Raw genomic sequence first — 19,780 nt, forward strand, 5'->3', positions numbered from 1 at the left:
TAGTAAAATCAAGAGAGAGGTCCCAAGCAAAGAATGATGCAAAATGTCTCAGCGGTGAAATGCGTAGAGGAAAGCTGTGAAGTTGGAGAAAAGCTGCAAAGGTGAAATATCTCTAGTCATTATGGTCTGCTGTACCACTGGAACAATCCACCAACCACCAAGACCATATTGAACCCAAATATGCATCAGAATCTCAGCTTTATACATGGGATGCCCAGGCTTCTGCTAGTTATGAAGAAAGATCAATGGAGTTGATTGTGTGTGGAATTCTTTAGAATAGAGGTGGCTGAGGGGTGTTTTAATCCATTTATATAAAACAACTATAAACTCAGATATATTTAACAGAAAGGGCCTGTTCCTCCAACATTTTGAATCTGTTGAATGCTTTCTTTGGTTGTTCAAAACTTTTTCATGGAACTGCATATAGCCGGTAGGTTAATCATGAAAATGTCCCTCGCTTGGACTGGTTCCAATAATGTGAAAGTAGAGATAATACTTTATCAGCTCAAGACAGTTGTTGCTGTGTTGTAGATAACTGCTAATGTAGCTGTAGGGCTGTACAAATATAGAAATAGTTTTTAAGTATATTGACGCCTATCCAAATGGAGGTTGGTATAATTGTACCTGTATATTTAGCACAGCAGTACTGGCAGGCCAATGCCATTTGTCTGATTAACCTCCACCCTTCATGTTTTCCCAAAAAGGGCTCTCTGTGGAATAAGTAATAGCAGGCCATTCTGAAATAGGTAAGGTCCACGATGATTATCCATAGGAAAGTAAAAGTCTGCCAAACGTGAGATAGCAATAATTTGTAAATTAATATGTTAATAATTAATTTAATAATAAATTAATAAATTAATCTTCATTATAGACTTTTAAACTTGTCCTCCTTTTTGTCCAGAGCAATGAAAAAATGGATATTTTATGAGTGTGAAGGAGAAAGACCTCACATTAGATAAAGTGGGGTACATGATGTTGTGGTGAAATGTTTTGCATTCAGAAGTCTAACTATACAGCAGTGTTTCATTGTACAAATAGAACGTGGACACAGTGACTGACTGTTGACTTATTTCAAAAGGATAAGCAAATTTAACCAGTAAACCAAGGCTGTATTATGCCTAGATTTGCTGAGAAATATCCTTTCTTCTCTTTTCAGGATGATTAATTGTTAGTCAAGTTCTTGGTCTACACATTTGCCAAATATGAAGTAACATTCCACAGTTGAAAAGCAGCAAGATTCTTGTGGCTAATACAGGGCCCATTGCGGGAGGTAGGTTAGTGCCCAAGTACAAAAAAAACTCCCTAGGAAACACTTTGAATCTTAAAAATAATTACATTTTTGAACTATATGCTATTCATATGCTCAGGAAAATATTCAGGTTTCTAATTTAAAATAACATACGACGTTTTAATTGAAATTATGACATATTTCAAAGATAACGTTTAAGTGACATCCCAATACCGGCCCCAGTTAATATGTTGGAATTTTAAACTTGAAAACAATATTTTCCCAATGTCTGTTCTCCTTTTTAACTTATTCAAAACAAAGCTTATAAACAAAGAACATTGTGTTTTCAAAATAATGAGCATTTAACTGTTCTTATGAGAATAATGTTACATTATTTAAAATGAATTGATGAAGAATGAAAAACTGATGTTGGACGTACTTGTCATACTTTAGCAATCCTTTTGCCTCTCCAAAACTGGATACAATAGGGGTAGTATGCACTCCCTGTCTTTTCAACCGCTTACTGCTGTTTTCAATTTTATAGAAGAGAACAGACTTTTTCCATAAAGGGTAGTCTAGTGATATAGCAATGCTATTTGGAATTTACATCAGTTACATAGAATCATATAAGCAGTGTTCCCAAGACAAAAAACATAAATTAAACATAAACTGTACACAATTTTTTACAAGGAAGAACACAAGTGGAACAAAATGATCAAAATCAATTTTCATACAAAGTGACCAAATTGGTCATAGCGTTCTGTGCAGCAGTGATTAGAGTTAACACATTTATTGGAAATATGCTAAGTATACATACATACTGAATTGCTTTGAAGAGCAATCAGTTTTGGTAAGTTGATGAAGCAAGTATTTTGGACCAAGCTGTGTTCCACGAATAGTCTGTTTGTTTATCTAAAGGACAACACATAAAATCTATGCAGCATTACATCTGTTCTCCCCTGTAGTACTGGATCCTAATCCTAATGCCCTTCCCTTGGACAACATCGGTGGCATGGAGAGGGGAGACTTGCAGCTTGGGCAACTGCCGGTCTTCCACAAAAAAAACCTTGCCCAGGCTTGTGCCCTAGAAACTTTCCAAGGCACAAATCCATGGTCTATTGAGACTAACAGAGGCCTACTACACTGGAGTAATGGTTTAAAGCAGGCAAATTGGAAGAAGTTTCACATAAACACTTAATCCTAGATCAATGATTTACAAAATTACTGATTTCAGTTAAATAAACTACGAGCACCTTGATGACTTAATATGGACTTTTGGATTAATGTTGCTCATCACGTTTTATAGCATCAAAACATTAAACTAGTTTAAAGGAAGACATGAAATATGGAATACGGATGTAACTTCCTCTTTATTTTAAGCAATACATGAACATATCAAGTGGTAATGTGATGACATATGCAATTAACGTATTTTGACATATAATTTGTAATTAATTTTTTTAATGAACAAGAATGCTTAATTAAGCAATATATATACAAGATTACTCAATACTCCTCCCTGCTTAGCTATAAACTCCAACTCAATCTATAAAGCACCCCAACTATTGTACATACGCAGTCTATTATATAAAACAACTACTATATACAGACTTGTGGTTGAAACAATCTCAGATTCTGATGCCTCCTCCATGGTGGTTGTAGGAATTAACTCTGAGATGGTAGGAAGTGGTTCTGACAGCTCTGGACACCTTTCTTCTCCTTCCTTTTTCTTTGTCTAGTTTGTGCTTCTTGGTCCTGAGAAGATGCATTTAGTTCACTGAAGTATTCTTTTAATCCTTTTATTGCTTCCTTCACAATCTGATCTCTCCTCTTGGTTTCTTCATCCACAACCTCACCTGATGAATCCTCTGTTTTTGTATCTCCATTGACTCCTTTCATTTTTGATCTTCCATTCATCCAGCTGGGCTTTGGTCTTTGTATCTACTTTTACAAGCAGCTTTTTGTCTCCCACTTGAAGTTCATGCAATAGCCTTAATACACACAGACTAGATTCTGGATCTTTATATTCACAAAAACCAAACGCTTGCAACTTTCCCGAAGCTCCTTGAACTCTTTTCCAGCTTAAAACCAAGCCACATTTTGCAAGTAACTGCCCACAATGTTCAGCATAACAACACAAGCAAGATCTAAACAACAACAACAACAAAACAACAATAAAAGTAAAACAAGCTCCTTTCCTCCAAGATGTAGAAGAATGTATTCATCATTTTGTGAGAATTAACAGTGCAAGCTGACTAAGGAATTGCAATCACTGTAAAGTGTCTCCCAATAGATTTGTTTGTCTGAAACCACCAAGCATGGGATTGTTGCTTTGAAGTTCCTTTATGTAATAGACTGATTATTTTTCTGGGTTTCCAAGTGTTACAACGCTAATGATTAACTGTAATTTCAATGCATAGTGATAATGACATTGAAAGATTGCAGTAAAATCACTGTAAGGCCACTGGAAAGTAATATTATTGGTATAACATACTTAGATAATGTCAATATTTATACCATTAGCTGCAGCATTGTTTAATGTTTTCTAGATTAGAATATTTATGTATGGGCATATATTTGGCTTCCTGAATCAAGAAACAATTCAATTTGGTAAAATTCTGGAACTTGTTAAAATTGCTTGTTTTGATAGAATTTCTCAGTAGTTGGCTAAAATCAGCAAATTTGCTAATGGAAGAATTAAAAAAAAATTGAACAGGAGTAGTTCAAGTTTTCAAGTTTACTCTATAATTCACTAATATTTTCTGGGTGAATAACACTATCTTAGATGATACCAACATTCCTAGATTCCTACAGTATCTAAGTATCTATCAATTACCATCTTAAATATTCGGGAATGTGCTTATACATGATATTCCCTCCTTAAATTTCTCCACATTTCAACCTCTCTTTCCTTATGTTAATCTTTTAAATTTACTACATCTTTGACTAAGCCAAGTACACCCTCTCAACTTTCTCTATAGATCTATGGAAAACAGGTCACACAACGATACAGTGCTGGTTGGAACCAAATGGTGAAAAAGACCCAATAGGTGAACCTGCCGACTCTGAGGATTCCTCGTGTGGTGTTCAAAGTGACCTTGGCTTCATATGTGTGGTCAAGAACCATTTTTGGGGATTATGAAACCATATGTGATTGGTCAATCATGTTAACTAGAATAGTATTAAGGTAGCTTGCCAAACACCAGCTCTATCCCGATCAACATTCAGATTCCAATCTGAATCCTTGTCAGCGTAATTTTCACTGCTGTGCCTGCCTTCAACTTTGCCTTGCCATTCCTTTGCATGCCACTACCTTCATTCCATCCATATCAACTTGCTGCCGTCATCAACATCCGATAGGTACTCCCAGTCTGTTGTAACTTTTTGTTTTAATTTAGCCCCGTTAATGATGGATGAACACGTATGACACAGTCACAGTGAGGCTGAACGTGGTGAAGCCTTGAACTCTAAACCTGCTAAGAAACAGAAACTACAGGACATGCCATGTTATACACCTGGAGTATGGTTTTATTCCATTCCCGTAGATCAGTGACACCCCATGTCTCCTATTTATAATACTGCACTGTCTAATGAAGCCATTAAGGTTGCAGGAGACTTCCGTAAAAGACATTTTGAAAAGTGTTGCACACTTGAGTCATTTGCCAAGAAAGCTAAACATTACCTTGATAGTGGTCTCATTGGTTTTTATAACATTACCAAAACAATAGCAAAGCGTGGAAAATCTCATACAACTGGTGAAAGATTAGTAATGCCTGCTGTATCAGAAGAGCTCACCACTATCCTTAAAATGGATACCAGTATCTTAAAACCAATTCCTCTGAGTAATAACTCTGTAGCTCATCGTATTGATGAAATGAGTGAAGACATTGAATATCAACTATGCACAGAGCTACAAAAGACAGAATCTGGGATATAACTGGATGAGTCAACTGTGCAAGACAATGAGGCATTGCTAATGGCTTATGTACGGTTTATCAAAAATGGGAAAGTTTATGAAGAGATTCTCTTTTGTAAAAAGTCAAAAAAGCAAATATCAATGGAGAATCAATCTATGACAAGCTCGAAATGTATACTGAGGATAAAAGTATTCCAATTAGGAATGTGATTTCTTGATTTCAAAAGAAAGACAAGTGCCCTAGTCCTGATGGAATGCATCCCAAAGTACTGAAAGAAATGGCAGAGGTTATAGTTGAGGCTTTGGTGATAAATAACCAAAATTCTCTCGACTCTGGGCAGGTCCTGGTGACTGGAACAAGGCAAATGTCATAAAAGTATGTAGGTGAAAGACAGATAACTATAGGCTGGTTAGTTTAACATCTCTTGTTGAGAAAATACTTTAAACTATCATTAAAGAAGAAACAGCGAGGCATCTGGAAAGAAATGGATTCATCAGGCAGATGCAGCATGGATTCAGCAAAGGCAGGTCCTGTTTGACAAACTTACTGGAGTTCTTTGAGGATATAATGAGCACAGTGGATCGAGGGGAACAGATGGACAATACTTACTTGGATTTCCTGAAGGTGTTTAATAAGGTGCCACATAAAAGATAAGGATGCATAGAGTTGGGGATGATGTATCATGATGGATAGAGAATTGATTAACCAATCGAAAGCAGAGAGTTGGGATACATGTGTGTTTCTCTGGCTGGTCATCAGTGGTGAGCGCCGTGGCACAGGGGTTGTTGTTGGGCCCGCAACTGTTCACAATATACATTAACGATTTGGAATAGGGGATCGAGTGTAGTGTCTCCAAGTTTGCTGATGACACAAAATTGAGTGGAAAAGCAAATTGTGCAGAGGATACGGAGAGTCTGTGGAGATATGTAGATAGGTTAAGTGAGTGGGCATGGGTCTGGCAAATGGAGTACAATATTGGTAGATGCAAGGTCATCCACTTTCCAAGGAAAAATGGAAGATCAGATTATTCTTTAAGTGGTAAGAGACTGCAGCAAGCTGCTGTACAGAAGGACTTGGGAGTGCTTGTGCATGAGGTTGGTTTGCAGGTGCAGCAAGCAATCAAGAAGGCAAGTGGAATGTTGGCCTTCATTGCTAGAGGAATTGAATTTAAGAGCAGGGAGGTTATGCTGAAAATGTACAGGGTACTGGTGAGGCCACACCGGGAGTACTGACTGCAGTTCTGGTCTTCTTACTTGAGGAAGGAGATCCTGGCTTTGGAGGTGATGCAGAGGAGGTTCACCAGGTTGATTCCAGAGATGGGGAGGTTAGACTATGAGGAGAGATGGAGTTGCCTGGGACTGTACTCACTGGAATTTAGAAGAATGAAAGGAGATCTTATAGAAACATATAAAATGATGAAAGGGTTAAATGAAATAGAGGCAGGAAAGTTGTTTCCACTGGTAAGTGAGACGAGAACTAGGGGACGTAGCCTCATGAATTGAGGGAGTAAATTTAGGATGGAGATGAGGAGGAACTGCTTTTCCCAAAGTGTGGTGAATCTGTGGAATTTTCTGCCCAATGAAGAAGTGGAGGCTACCTCTGTAAATATATTTAAGACAAGGTTGGGTAGATTTTTGCATTGTCGGGGAATTAAGGGTTATGGGGAAAAGGCAGGAAGGTGAAGATGAGTCCATAATCAGATCAGCCACGATCTTCTGGAATGGCAAAGCAGGCTTAATGGGTCAGGTGGCCTACTCCTGCTCCTAGAAACATAGAAAACCTACAGCACAATACAGGCCCCTCACCCCACAATGCTGTGCCGAACATGTCCTTGCTTTAGAAATTACCCATGGATATCCATAGCTCTCTGTTTTTCTAAGCTCCATATACCTATCCAGGGGTCTCTTAAAAGACCTTATCATATCTGCTTCCACCACCATCGCTGGCAGCCTATTCCACGCACTCACCACTCTCTGCATAACAAAACTTACCCTGACATCTCCTCTGTACCTACTTCCAAGCACCTTAAAACTGTGCCCTCTTGTGTTAGCCATTTCAGCGCTAGGAAAAAGCCTCTGACTCATTCAATGCCTCTTATCATCTTATACACCTCTATAAGGTTACCTCTCATCCTCCGTCGCTCCAAGGAGAAAAAGATGAGTTCACTCAACCTATTCTCATAAGGCATGCTCCCCAATCCAGGCAACATCCTTGTAAATCTCCACTGCACCCTTTCTATGGTTTCCACATCCTTCCTGTAGTGAGGTGACCAGAACTGAGCACAGTACTCCAAGTGGGGTCTGACCAGGGTCCTATATAGCTGCAACATTACCTCTCGGCTCTAAACTCAATCTCAAGATAGATGAACGCCAATGCACTGTATGCCTTCTTAACCACAGAGTCAACCTGCGCAGCAGCTTTGAGTGTCCTATGGATTCAGACCCCAAGATCACTCTGATCCTTCACGCTGCCAAGACTCTTACCATTAATCCTATATTCTGCCATCATATTTGACCTACCAAAATGAACCATCTCATACTTACACAAGGAAATCTGCAGATGCTGGAAATTCAAGCAACGCACACAAAATGGTGGTGGAATGCAGCAGGCCAGGCAGCATCTAAAGGGAGAAGTACAGTCGACGTTTTGGGCCGAGACCCTTCATCAGGACTGATGTGTACCAAAATGTCGACTGTACTTCTTCCTATAGATGCTGCCTGGCCAGCATTTTGTGTGTGTTGCACCTCACACTTATCTGCACTGAACTCCATGTGCCAATTCTGAGCTCAGTTTTGCATCCTATTGATGTCCCACTGTAACCTCTGACAGCCCTCCACACTATCCACAACACCCCCAACCTTTGTGTCATCAGCAAATTTACTGACCTATCCCCCCACTTTCTCATCCAGGCCATTCATAAAAATCACAAAGAGAACATATCCCTGAGGCTCACTACTGGTCACCAAACTTCATGAAGGATATGACCCGTCTACAACCACTCTTTGCCTTCTGTGGGCAAGCCAATTCTACATCCACAAAGCAGTATGCCTTTGGATCCCATGCCTCCTTACTTTCTCAATAAGCCTTGCCTGGGGTACCTTGTCAAATGCCTTGTTGAAATCCATATACACTACATCAACTACTGTACCTTCCTCAACGTATTTAGTCACATCATCAAAAAATTCAATCAGGCTCGTAAGGCATGACCTGCCTTTGACAAAGCCATGCTGACTATTTCTTATCATATTATGCCTCTCCAAATGTTCATAAATCCTGCTTCTCAGGATCTTTTCCATCAACTTACCAACCACTGAAATAAGACTCACTGGTATATAATTTCCTGGGCTATCTCTACTCCCTTTCTTGAACAATGGAACAACATCTGCAAACCTCTAATCCTCCAGAACCTCTCCTGTCCCCATTGATGAGGCAAAGATCATTGCCAGAGGCTCAGCATTCCCCTCCCTCACCTCTCACAGTAGCCTGGGGTATATCTCATCCGGTCCTGGAGATTTATCCAACTTGATGCTTTCCAAAAGCTCCAGCACATCTTCTTTCTTAATATCTACATGCTCAACCTTTTCAATCCACTATATGTCATCCCTACAATCGCCAAGATCCTTTTCCATAGTGAATACTGAAACTAAGTATTCATTAAGTATCTCTGCTATCTCCTCCGGTTCCATACACAGTTTTCCACTGTCACACTTGATTGGTCCTATTTGTTCACGTCTTATCCTCTTGCTCTTCACTTACTTGTAGAAAGCCTTGGGTTTTTTAAAATCCTGCTCACCAAGGCCTTCTCATGGCCCCTTCTAGCTCTCCTAATTTCATTCTTAAGCTCCTTTCTGCTAGCCTTATAACCTTCTAGATCTCTATCATTACCTAGGTTTTTGAACCTTTTGTAAGCTTTTCTTTTCTTCTTGACTAGATTTACAACAGCCTTTGTACACCATGGTTCCTGTACCCTACCATCCTTTCCCTGTCTCATTGGATTGTACCTATGCAGAACACTATGCAAATATCCCCGAACATTTGCTACATTTCTGCCGTACATTTCCCTGAGAACATCTGTTCCCAATTTATGCTTCCAAGTTCCTGCCTGATAGCTTCATATATCCCCTTACTCCAGTAAAACATTTCCCTAACTTGTCTGTTCCTATCCCTCTCCAATGCTATGGTAAAGATCACTATCTCCAAAATGCTCTCCCACTGAGAGACGTGACACATGACCAGGTTCATTTCCCAATACCAGATGAAGTACAGCTTCTCCTTTTGTAGGCTTAATTACACATTATGTTAAGAAACCTTCTGTCAGGGTCCGATCCGGAACCGCGTTCCGGGTTTTGATCCGGTCCAGGGACTCCGGACTCCGGGTCCTGCAGTTGTCTCTCCTGTCACCCGTGATCTAGTTAGGACCCTCCTGGTTCAAGGAAACACACCTGTAACTCATTGAGCTGCAGGTGTTTATAAAAGGCCTTGGGACTGGGACCAGATGGGTGGTCATTTTGTTCTGTTTCCTCTGAACTCATCTCTGCATTCTGTTATCCTGCCCGGGCTCAGACCTATTCTTCATCATGCTTCTCTGCCCGTACCAGTACTGCCAGGTTGGTCCGCTCTCCCACCTTTCTTCCCATGTGCTGGTCCCGCTTCTCCACTCGGTTTTTGTGTTTCGCGCGGTCGCGCTGTCTGCCGGCCGTTTCTGAATTTCCCGTTGTCATGGCTGTTGTGTTGGTCGACCTGGACCTATGCCCGTTCCTACCCCTTGCCCCTGTCGGGCACGTCTGGCCGACCTGCCTCGGCCCGGCGGGGGTTCTGCCTGTTCCTATCCCTTGCCTCCATCGGGCGGCTCCGGCCGACCCACCGTGGCCCGGCGGGGGTTCTGTCCCCTCCTTCTCTTCCGCCCAAACTCTGGGATAGTGCCCGCACCCACCTAGGGGTCTGCGTCGTGCCCAGGCCTCCGGTGTTTCCACCTGGGAGGTGCCCCTACCCGGAATTCATGCGGCCCGCCCAGGGAGGGCTCTCCACTAGCCTATTGCCACCTAGACCTGCCTGCCTGAACCCCGGGAGCCTGCCCACCTGACTGGAACCCCGGGGACCTGCCTGCCTGCCCGAACCCCGGGGACCTGCCTACCGGACTTCGAACTTCAGGAGCCCGCTCAGCTCCGCCTGCCTGAACTCTATTTGCCTGAACCCCAGCTACTCTTAAGTGCCATGGCATCCCCATCCTGTCCTCCCCCTAGTACTTCAGTGCCTGCGTCCTGCGTTTGGGTCCATCCGGCCCCTCTTGACACCTTCCTGAATACACCTAACAAACTCCACCCCATCTAAACCCTTTGTTCTAGGGAGATGCCAATCAATATTTGGGAAATTAAAATCTACCACCATGACAACCCTGTTATTATTACACCTTTCCAGAATCTGTCTCCATACCTGCTCCTTGATGTCCCTGTTACTATTGGGTGGTCTATAAAAAACACCCAGAAGAGTTATTGACCCCTCCCTGGTTCTAACTTTCACCCACAGAGACTCAGTAGACAATCCCTCCATGACTTCCTCCTTTTCTGCAGCCGTGACACTATCTCTGATCAGCAGTGCCACGCCCCCATCTCTTTTGCTTCACTCCCTGTCCTTTCTGAAACATCTAAAACCTGGCATTCTAAGTAACCATTCCTGCCCCTGAGCCATCCAAGTCTCTATAATGGCCACAACATCATAGGTTCAAGTATGGATCCACGCTCTAAGCTCATCCCTGCTTTGTTCATGATGCTTCTTGCATTAAAATAGACACATCTCAAACCATCGGTCTGAGTGCCTCACTTCTCTATCACCTGCCTATCCTCCCTCTCGCACTGTCTCCAAGCTTTCTCTATTTGTGAGCCAACCTCCCCTTCCTCTGTCTCTTCAGTTCCGTTCCCACCCCCCAGCAATTCTAGTTTGAACTCTCCCAATAGCTTCAGCAAACCTCCCTGCCAGGATATTGGTCCCCCTCGGATTCTAGTGCAACCCGTCCTTTTTGTACAGGTCACGCCTGTCCCAAAAGAGGTCCAATGATCCAGAAATATGAATCCCTGCCCCCTGCTCCATATTTCTTATGTTCTTGTATTGTGCAACAGATGGAGCATCATGCCATGACATGTCATCATGCTGATTTAATGGCATTTATGAAAAATTAAATTCCATGCCTCTTTGCAATAATTGTGTAATCCATCATCAACATCTCGCAGCTAAAAACCTCAGCCAGAGACTTTTTTCAAGCATAACTCTTGTAATATCTGCTATCAACAAAATTAAAGCTCATCTATTAAATACAGTACCTTGTCAAAGTATTCAACCCCAAACCCTTTGTTCACATAAATGAGTGTTACAGCCAGGGATTTTGACTAATTTAACTGAGAATTTTTATTTGTGAATTACATGCTCCATTTTCACTTGTTGAACCCGTAATCATAGAAAATTTTAAAGCATGAAAAACTAAAAATTCAAAAACTGAAATGTCAGCAGATCAAAAGCATTCCTCCCCTTTGCTCAGTACTTAGTTGAAACATCTCTTGCAGATATTACAGCCAGTATTCTTTTTGGATAAATCTATTAGCATTGTACAATGTGATAGAACAAGATTTGTCCATTCCTTCTTGCCAAATTGCTGAAGTTGTGCCAGGTTAGTTGGGAAGTGGCAGTAGAGAGCAATCTTAAGGTCTTGCCAAAGATGTTTGATTGGGTTAAGATTAGGTTTTTGACTGGGCCACTTGAAGACATCAATTTTCTTCATTTGAAGCCACTCCATCGTTGCTCTGGCAGTGTGCTTTGGGACGTTGTTCTGCTGAAAGACAAACTTCCTTTCCAGCTTCTTCCTTGCCACTCTTTCATAAATACCCTTTTTGTGAAGGACTTTGTGATTGTGGAGCCATGAACTTCATCTCCAGTTGTGGCCATTGACTGCTGCAGCTCCCTCAGAGTGACTGTTGACAGTAGCCTCTTTTACAATTGACAATCTTCTCTGGTGTCTAAATTTATAAGGGTGGCCTGATCTAGGCAGTGTGGCCGTGGTTTCTTTTTTTTTCCACTTTTTCATGATGGCCTGCACTGAACTCTGAGGTATGTTCTGTGATTTTGAGATGCACTTCTACCCTTCCCCAGATTTGTGCTTCTCTATTATCATTTCCCTGACTTGTCCTGAATGCTCTTTTGTCTTCATTTTGGTTTGGTCTGTTGAAAATCTACCATACTGTTGCACATTACAGAGAGGGGCTTTACTTATTCAGGTGATTTTCTAGTTTTCTGCATCAACATATTGGGTGAATTGGTATTATAAAATATTGCACCTGATGTAAGTTAGCATAGTAATTACAAGGGGGGTGTATACTTTTTCAACTTCACAATTTTGGTTTTTAATCTTCAGTAAACTGTTGAAAGGTTTTGGATTTTTCTTTTGATCTGACATGATGCACAATGTTTTGTAGATTAGCTCAAAATCCTACTTCAATATATATAAAATTTAGAAAATGAGACAGTAAAATGTGAAAATAGTTGTGGGGGCTGAATACCTTTTCAAGGCACTGTAGCACAATATTTTGCCAGTTATGCCAAGATAATGATGAATGCTTGCTTCTTTACACTGAAGTGTGTTGGCTGTCAAAAGCTGCTGTACAGCACACAGGTACTATGTAAGCTAGATGTAAAGACAAATAAAAATTTAAAGCAAGATCATTTATCTCATCCGGTAGACATGTTTTTACACTATGAGCGTGCTGGAAAGTATGCTGAGTCCAGGGGATAAGAAGGCTGTTGGCAAGTATGAAGGAACTTTAGGGGGGCTTTGGCGAGTATGAAAGTGATTTGGGGGGGCATAGGGCTTAAAAAGGTTGGGAAATACTGGCTTTTGGTCATGTATTTAAACAGCCTGAAATATCGACAATTTCTTTCTTCTCACTGATGCTGCTCGACCTGCTGAGTCCCTCTAACAGATTGTGTGTTGCTCCAAATTCTGGCATCTGCATTCTCTTGTGCCTCCGTCTCATTGTGGGTTGGCCACAGAATTTTGTCTGATAATTCTCCGGCAAAGGGCATTATATAAATTTAAGCTCTTACTAAACTGTGCCGAATTCTGGTTGCCCTTTGCTTGGTGCAGACAGCTCAGCCATGATGCATAGTTATGTCACTTAAATATAAACCTGTCGTGTGTGCACCTATCAATAATAAACTCTGAATTCCAGTGTATGATACCCCACCTTCACTTTTGTTTCTGCATCCCTTGAATTGTCATTTTATGGGGCATCACTAAATTGTATTTACTACGTTTTTTGTTGAAGATTAAGTAGTAAATTTAAGGGCATAATGTAATGGCCTTAGTTTGTATAATTGTTGAACTATAATATACTTAATCTTGTTCTCTAATTGGCATCTGTCATTCATAAGCCTTAATGTAACCTGTGACTGAGATTAGCACCCTCAGAATAGAATGAAATTATTCTCATTATTAACTTTGCTTAATGTCAACCCGAGTATTTTATTTGCTATTTCTTTTTGGTAAAGTTACCAGCATAAGAAATTCTTGAATTTTCTAATTCAAAGGGGGAGGGGTTGATGGGAATAAAAATGATTGTGCCTAACACAAGGGAGAATGAATTGGTAGGGTTAGAAGTGAAGAGGTGCTAATGTGGGGGTGAAGGGTAGGTCTGGTTCTTGGACAAGGCCAGGAGCTAAGGAATGCGCTTCCCTCTTACTCTTCAGCCAAGAGAAGAGTCGGGTCTTTCTTATCCCAGTTTTACCTCCTCCTAGAATTACCAAGAGCTTTAACTTTTTAATTCTTCCCCCCCCCCCCCCCCCCCGGAAACTGAACATTTGTGACTTTGCAGCAGTGTACGGATTAATGCCTGGCCCTGAGACCAGAAACATTTTGGCTTCGTGACTGATTCTTCGGTTCTTAATCCGTGCCATTGAAAATCGCCGGAAATTTCTGCGGTTGACAGGAATTGCGACCAGGACAAACATGGTTTCGGAGCAAGTATTTCCAGTCAATGTGCTGCAACGCACACAGTTACCCGGCAGTTTCGGAAAGTTGATCGAAGTTTGGATTTTTGCCCGGGAGGACCTTGGATCTGGATCCCATAAGAGGATTCGCTGGACTTGATGTCGAGAGGGAAGCCGACAGCGTTGGACCGCCCCTTTGCTGACATCAGGACAGCCGAGTGCTGGGGACTGTGCGAGAGAGCCGGCAGAGCGACTAGCGACGGCGGACGGGTGGACACGGTCCAGTGATCACAGTGCCTGTCCAAAATTGGGGAGCTGAAGGCAGACCATGTTAGCACTGGCGGCAGGGCTTGGGGTCGCCGCCGGCCTGGGGCTGGGAGCCCTCGGGCTCAGGCGGCTGTGGCAAACCTTCCGAGCAAGTCAAGTTGAGCTGGTCAAAGTGGCTGAAGTTTCCAGACTCTACATTTACCCCGTCAAATCCTGCAAGGGCATCCCCCTGACCGAGGTGGAGATTGACGAGTTAGGATTTAAGAAGGGCCCGTTGAAGGACAGGTACTCGCCATACTTTCATCCCGATTCTCTGCAAGTGTTTTCAGACTCTCAAGTTTGGCTCCTCCACAAGTCATAACATTGCTTTGTGTCAATAACGACAGCAACACACATTTTCTTGTTTGACGCTGCCATAACTTGTTTTCTTGCTTAACACTATAATTTGTAGCAGGATGTTGTTAAATATAATTTATTGTGTATCACCGAATTTTATTCTTCGTTTATCTTGACGTTGTTTGTAACACATTTAACACGCATCACGGCAGATCCGACGATGATTCCCATAGCGTTTGATTTTGACCTTGTCTGAAAGCAAATATTTGTGTCCTATTTCATTCATTCTACTGCTGCGTTGTAATTTAGGTCTGAATAGCGTTTCGTGTTGCACGCTTTGTTGCGAGGTCCCAGTGGACGCGCATTTTAACAAGGGCTATTCACCATCACTATTGTCCTGTTTTTTCCCTTTTACTCTGGTTTGTAATGTAAGAAACTGTATACACGCCCTGCTTTAAATCAGCGGGAAATGGAGAAGGGTAGGAAGAGTCCTGCTGAAAGGTCTCGGACAGAAACGTCCACTAGATACTGTAGACGCTGCCCGGCCTGCTGAGTACCTTCAGCGTTTTGTATGTGTTGCTTAGATTTCCAGGATCTGTAGATTTTCTCTTGTTTGAGAAGAGTAGGAAGTTGGTTTTGTAAATAATGTAATGTATTTGACCTTGAGGGAAGAGTGGATAGGCATTAATGTGGAAAATATTGCGTCAAATAGTCTGTAGTGGATGTGTATGTTTAATTTTAAATACTTAGAAAATTCTGTAACAATAAGGCTGATGGGTATGCTTTTTTTAAAATGAGAAACTTGAGCAAATTACCTTAAATTGTCCTGCTTAAGGGTCTCGGCCCGAAACGTCGACTATACTCTTTTCCATTGACGCTACCTGGCTTGCTGAGTTCCTCCAGCATTTTGTGTATGCTGCCTCAAAACTGACTTTAGTTTGTGAATCGGAGGGAAGCTAACATGTACAAAAATCCATGGGAGCTTTTGGGATTTTGGAGCAATGAAAGTGGAGTGTTAGATCGTTGCTTGACAGACTGGAAAAGGGCTATAAGGCATATGTAAGCAATCTTTACTCCCCCCTTCCCCGGGGGCTTTCCGTGGGTATCACTTCCTCCATGATTCCTTTGTCCATTCGTCCCTCCCCACTAATCTCCCTCCTGGCATTTATACCTGCAAGCAGCCAAAGTGCTTGAAAAAGCAAGCCCACCAGCCTTATAATTACAGAATCTTCTACGGACCTGCCCATTCACCTCCTCCCTTGCCTCCAGTCAGGGCATCAAGCAGTCTTTCCAGGTGAAGCAACTCTTCACCCGCGGTTCTGCTGTATCCGGTGCTCCTGATGCGGCCGCCTCTATGTTGCTGAGACCCGCGGTAAATTGGGGGACCGCTTTGTGAAGCACCTCCGCTCCATTCGCCAAAAACGGAACTTCCCAGTGGCCAAACATTTTCCCTAATCCCATTCCGATTTATCAGTCCATGGCCTATTCTCGTGCCAAAATGAGGCCATCCTTGTATTCCGTCGGGGTAGCCGCCAATCTGATCGCATAATATCGATTTCTCCTTCCGCTAATAAAAAGCTTTCCTCCCCCTTCCATTCCCCACTTTGATCTCTCACCCCACTCTCCTCTCCTTTCAGATTCCTACCCACCTGGCTTCACCTTCTAGCTAGCCTCTTTCCCCTCCTCGAAACATTTACTTTTCTGGCGTCCTCCTCCTTCCTTTCCAGTCCCGAAGAAGAATCTGGTTAGGAAAGCCGACTGTTTGTTCATTTCCATAGATGCTGCCTGACCCACTGAGTTCCACTAGCGTTGTTTCTGTGTTGCTTTGGATCTCCAGCATCTGAGGAATTTCTCATGTTTATTATATAACTGATGCACTATCAATAACTCCAAAAGACTGGAAGTAGAGTAAATACTGAAAGGCTTTTGTTAGCAATACAACGCAGCAGGTCCTTGCTTGATGACTGTGGGAGGAACAGAAACACAATCACCTTTATCCAGGGGTCTGTGGGAGGAGCCACAGGAGCAGTCAGCAGAGGAGCTTGTCCAGACAGATATACATGGTTTACCACAATGACAGTGGTCTAGAAGGAGGAAGGTTGTGTTGAAATAAATCTGATCAGTATGAGCAAGAAACTAAGTGCCATAATCCAGTTTAAAAACATAGAAAACCTACAGCACAGTACAGGTCCTTCGGTCCACAAAGCTGTGCTGAACATATCCTTACTTTAGAAATAACCTAGGGTTACCCATAGGCCTCTATTTTTCTAAGCTCCATGTACTTATCCAGGAGGCTCTTAAAAGACCCTATCGTATCTGCCTCCACCACCGTTGCTGGCAGCCCATTCCATGCACTCACCACTCTCTGAGTAAAAAACTTACCCTTGACATCTCCTCTGTACCTACTCCCCGGCACCTTAAACCTGTGTCCTCTTGTGGCAACCATTTCAGCCCTGGGAAAAAGCCTCCGACTATCCACACGATCAATGCCTCTCATTATAAGGTGGTAATTATATTCTTTAATGAAGGAAAAAGAAAAATTCACACTATTCACACTATTTGGAAATAGTGTGAATAATTGTAGAATAATGTAAACAATTCCAGTGGGCAAATTGGAGTTGGGTAATTATAAGAGGGCTGGCCAGTGGTATAGTGGATTCAGCGCTGGACTTCGAGGTAGATGGTCCTGAGTTCGAATCTGGCCTGGTCCCAACCTGCAGAAGAAAGATATGGCTCTCAGCAACATCACCCTTATTATAATTAGTGAAATCCAGTCTGTGATTCGATTGCTTTGGAATAGCAAAGAAATGTTAAATGTACTGAAGGCATGAGTGGCACTCATTTACCATGGGAGCTATGTAGCTCTTTGATTTAAACAGTTACTTAAAGTTCATAAGACATAGGAGCAGAATTAGGCCATTTGGCCCGTTAAGTCTGCTCTGCCATTACATCATGGCTGATTTAGTGTCCCTCTCAACCCCATTCTCCTGTCTTCTCCCTATAACCTTTGATGCCCTGATTAATTAAGAACTTAACATCCTCCACCTTAAATATACCCAGTGACTTGGCCTGACAATCAATTCCACAGATCCACTGCCCTCTGAGGAAATTGTTCCTTATCTCTGTTCTAAATTGGGATCCCTCTGGTCTGAGACTATGCCCTTTAGTCCTAGATACTCCCACTATAGGAAACATCCTCTCTACATCCACTCTATCTAGGCCTTTCAATATTCGATAGGTTTCATTGACATTACCCTTTCCTGAACTCCAGTGAGTACAGGTCCAAAGCCATCAAAAGCTCCTCATATGTTAACCCTGTCATTCCTAGGATCAATCTTATGTACCTCCTTTGGACCCTCTCCAATACCAGCGCATCTTTTCAGAGATAAGGGGCCCTAAGCTACTCACAACACTCCAAGTGCAGCCTGACCTACGCCTTACAAAGCCTTGGCATTACATCCTTGATGATGTGCTGAAGAAAGGTAGGAGTGAAGATAAGAAAGAGACTGTTGGAAAAGCAGATGAATGGGGATGGTTGATGATGATGAAGGTAGTAATGATGTGATGGGACAATAAACCAAATTTATTGACACTTTGGTAATCTGTCCATGGATTTAAAGAACAAGGAATTCTTTGGAAGATCATGTGCACAGGCCAGTCATTTTACATAAGACTGAATTTATGTAATTAAAAATGATCTTTACCTCTTATTTAATTGTTTTTGCACATACTGCAATCTGAGTCACCTTTCTCTCTCTGCCTCTTTCTCACATGTACGTGCACACACACTGTGAAAGTCTTGTACTTTCTTATGTAATATTGAAGGAAGACATTAATACTAATTCAGCTTCAATAGAATACAAAATAATTTTAAATCCAAAAATGCTGTGATTTATTATTGATTGCTTTATAATTTCTTTGTATTTGATTTACTTGTATATTATGTTTCTTTCTGCGATCAGTATATTATTCTTTTCAAAATTAAATTCAAAATACCACTCCCTTGACCACTAGATTTTTCTATTTCATAACCCTCTATTTTGAACAAAGAATATTTATGTAAATTATGTTAAGCACACGTTTTGTTAGTTTTGACTAAGCGAAGGTGAAAGAAAAATTCCTGAATATGACCTCATGCTTTTGAGAAATCTTAGTTGTGTCCTGCTTCTCATTGCTTTCCAGTGGGCCCTGGTGGAAGGTGTGGTAGTGTAGATATAGGGAGTGTCCAGCTGGACTGTGCGATAACACAGTCACTAGGGTACATAAACTTCATCATGCTATGTTAAGGATTAATATTGCAAAATATAATTTTTCTAGAAGAGTTGTCCATTAAAAAAAAAGTATGATTATAAATAATATATACATGTGAGTTTTAGTTTATTTCAGTAATGTGCTACAGCCATTTAATTGGCCATCTCTTCCATTGCTTTAAGGGAAATTTGAACTGACAGCTGCAGTTTGGCTGTTTGGTTGCCAGCAAGTTCCAGTAATGGCTTAACTAGATTTTTATCTGTATCTAAATGTATTAATATGCACTTCATTATTTTGGAAATGCATTCAATACCCTGGTGTAACAAAATAAACTATAGAAACGCATTTTTCCTCTTTAGTTGTAACTGGGCCAATCTGCACTTTCTACATGCCTCATATCTCACTTTGTGGAATAGGGAATAAAAGAAACATACAGTAGGTGGAATAGCAAATCTGCTTTAGCTGAGTCAGAAAGCTATAGCTAAACCTCAATGATAACTGCCTCAGGGAATCTATGTTTTACTGAGCAAACATCCAAAATGACAGCTGCCAAAAAAATAAGTATTTCAAAAGTTACTACTTATTTAATTTCTTCTGAATGAAAAAAGACAGAAGTGGAATTGCTCTTAAATGATTGTGCATTAAATAAAATCCTCTGTAGATTAAAAAGTGTAGGTTCCTGGTGAGAGACTGCAGAGCTGAACTTTTTTAAAAGTCTGAGTAATGTGACAGGAAACAAAATATTGCAAAGCAATAATATGATTAAATAATAATAATGATTAAGTAAATAATATGATTAACGAAGAGG

At 41.4% G+C, this 19,780-nt stretch overlaps 1 protein-coding gene across 2 annotated transcripts in view; it reads left to right on the forward strand.

The window, feature by feature from the left end:
- Positions 1-14,301: 14,301 nt before the first annotated feature.
- marc1 (mitochondrial amidoxime reducing component 1) overlaps positions 14,302-19,780 on the forward strand; it is a 47,828-nt gene continuing 42,349 nt past the window's right edge. The window contains exon 1 of one of the 2 annotated variants that reach the window (XM_073050908.1): positions 14,302-14,670. In XM_073050908.1, the coding sequence (XP_072907009.1) occupies positions 14,447-14,670 (224 nt within the window). In that variant the 5' untranslated portion in view covers positions 14,302-14,446. The remainder of the gene's footprint in view (positions 14,671-19,780) is intronic. The other variant, XM_073050910.1, reaches the window with a different exon arrangement.

The sequence above is a fragment of the Hemitrygon akajei genome, chromosome 7, assembly GCF_048418815.1.
Source record: "Hemitrygon akajei chromosome 7, sHemAka1.3, whole genome shotgun sequence".
NCBI classification, from domain to species: Eukaryota; Metazoa; Chordata; class Chondrichthyes; order Myliobatiformes; family Dasyatidae; genus Hemitrygon; species Hemitrygon akajei.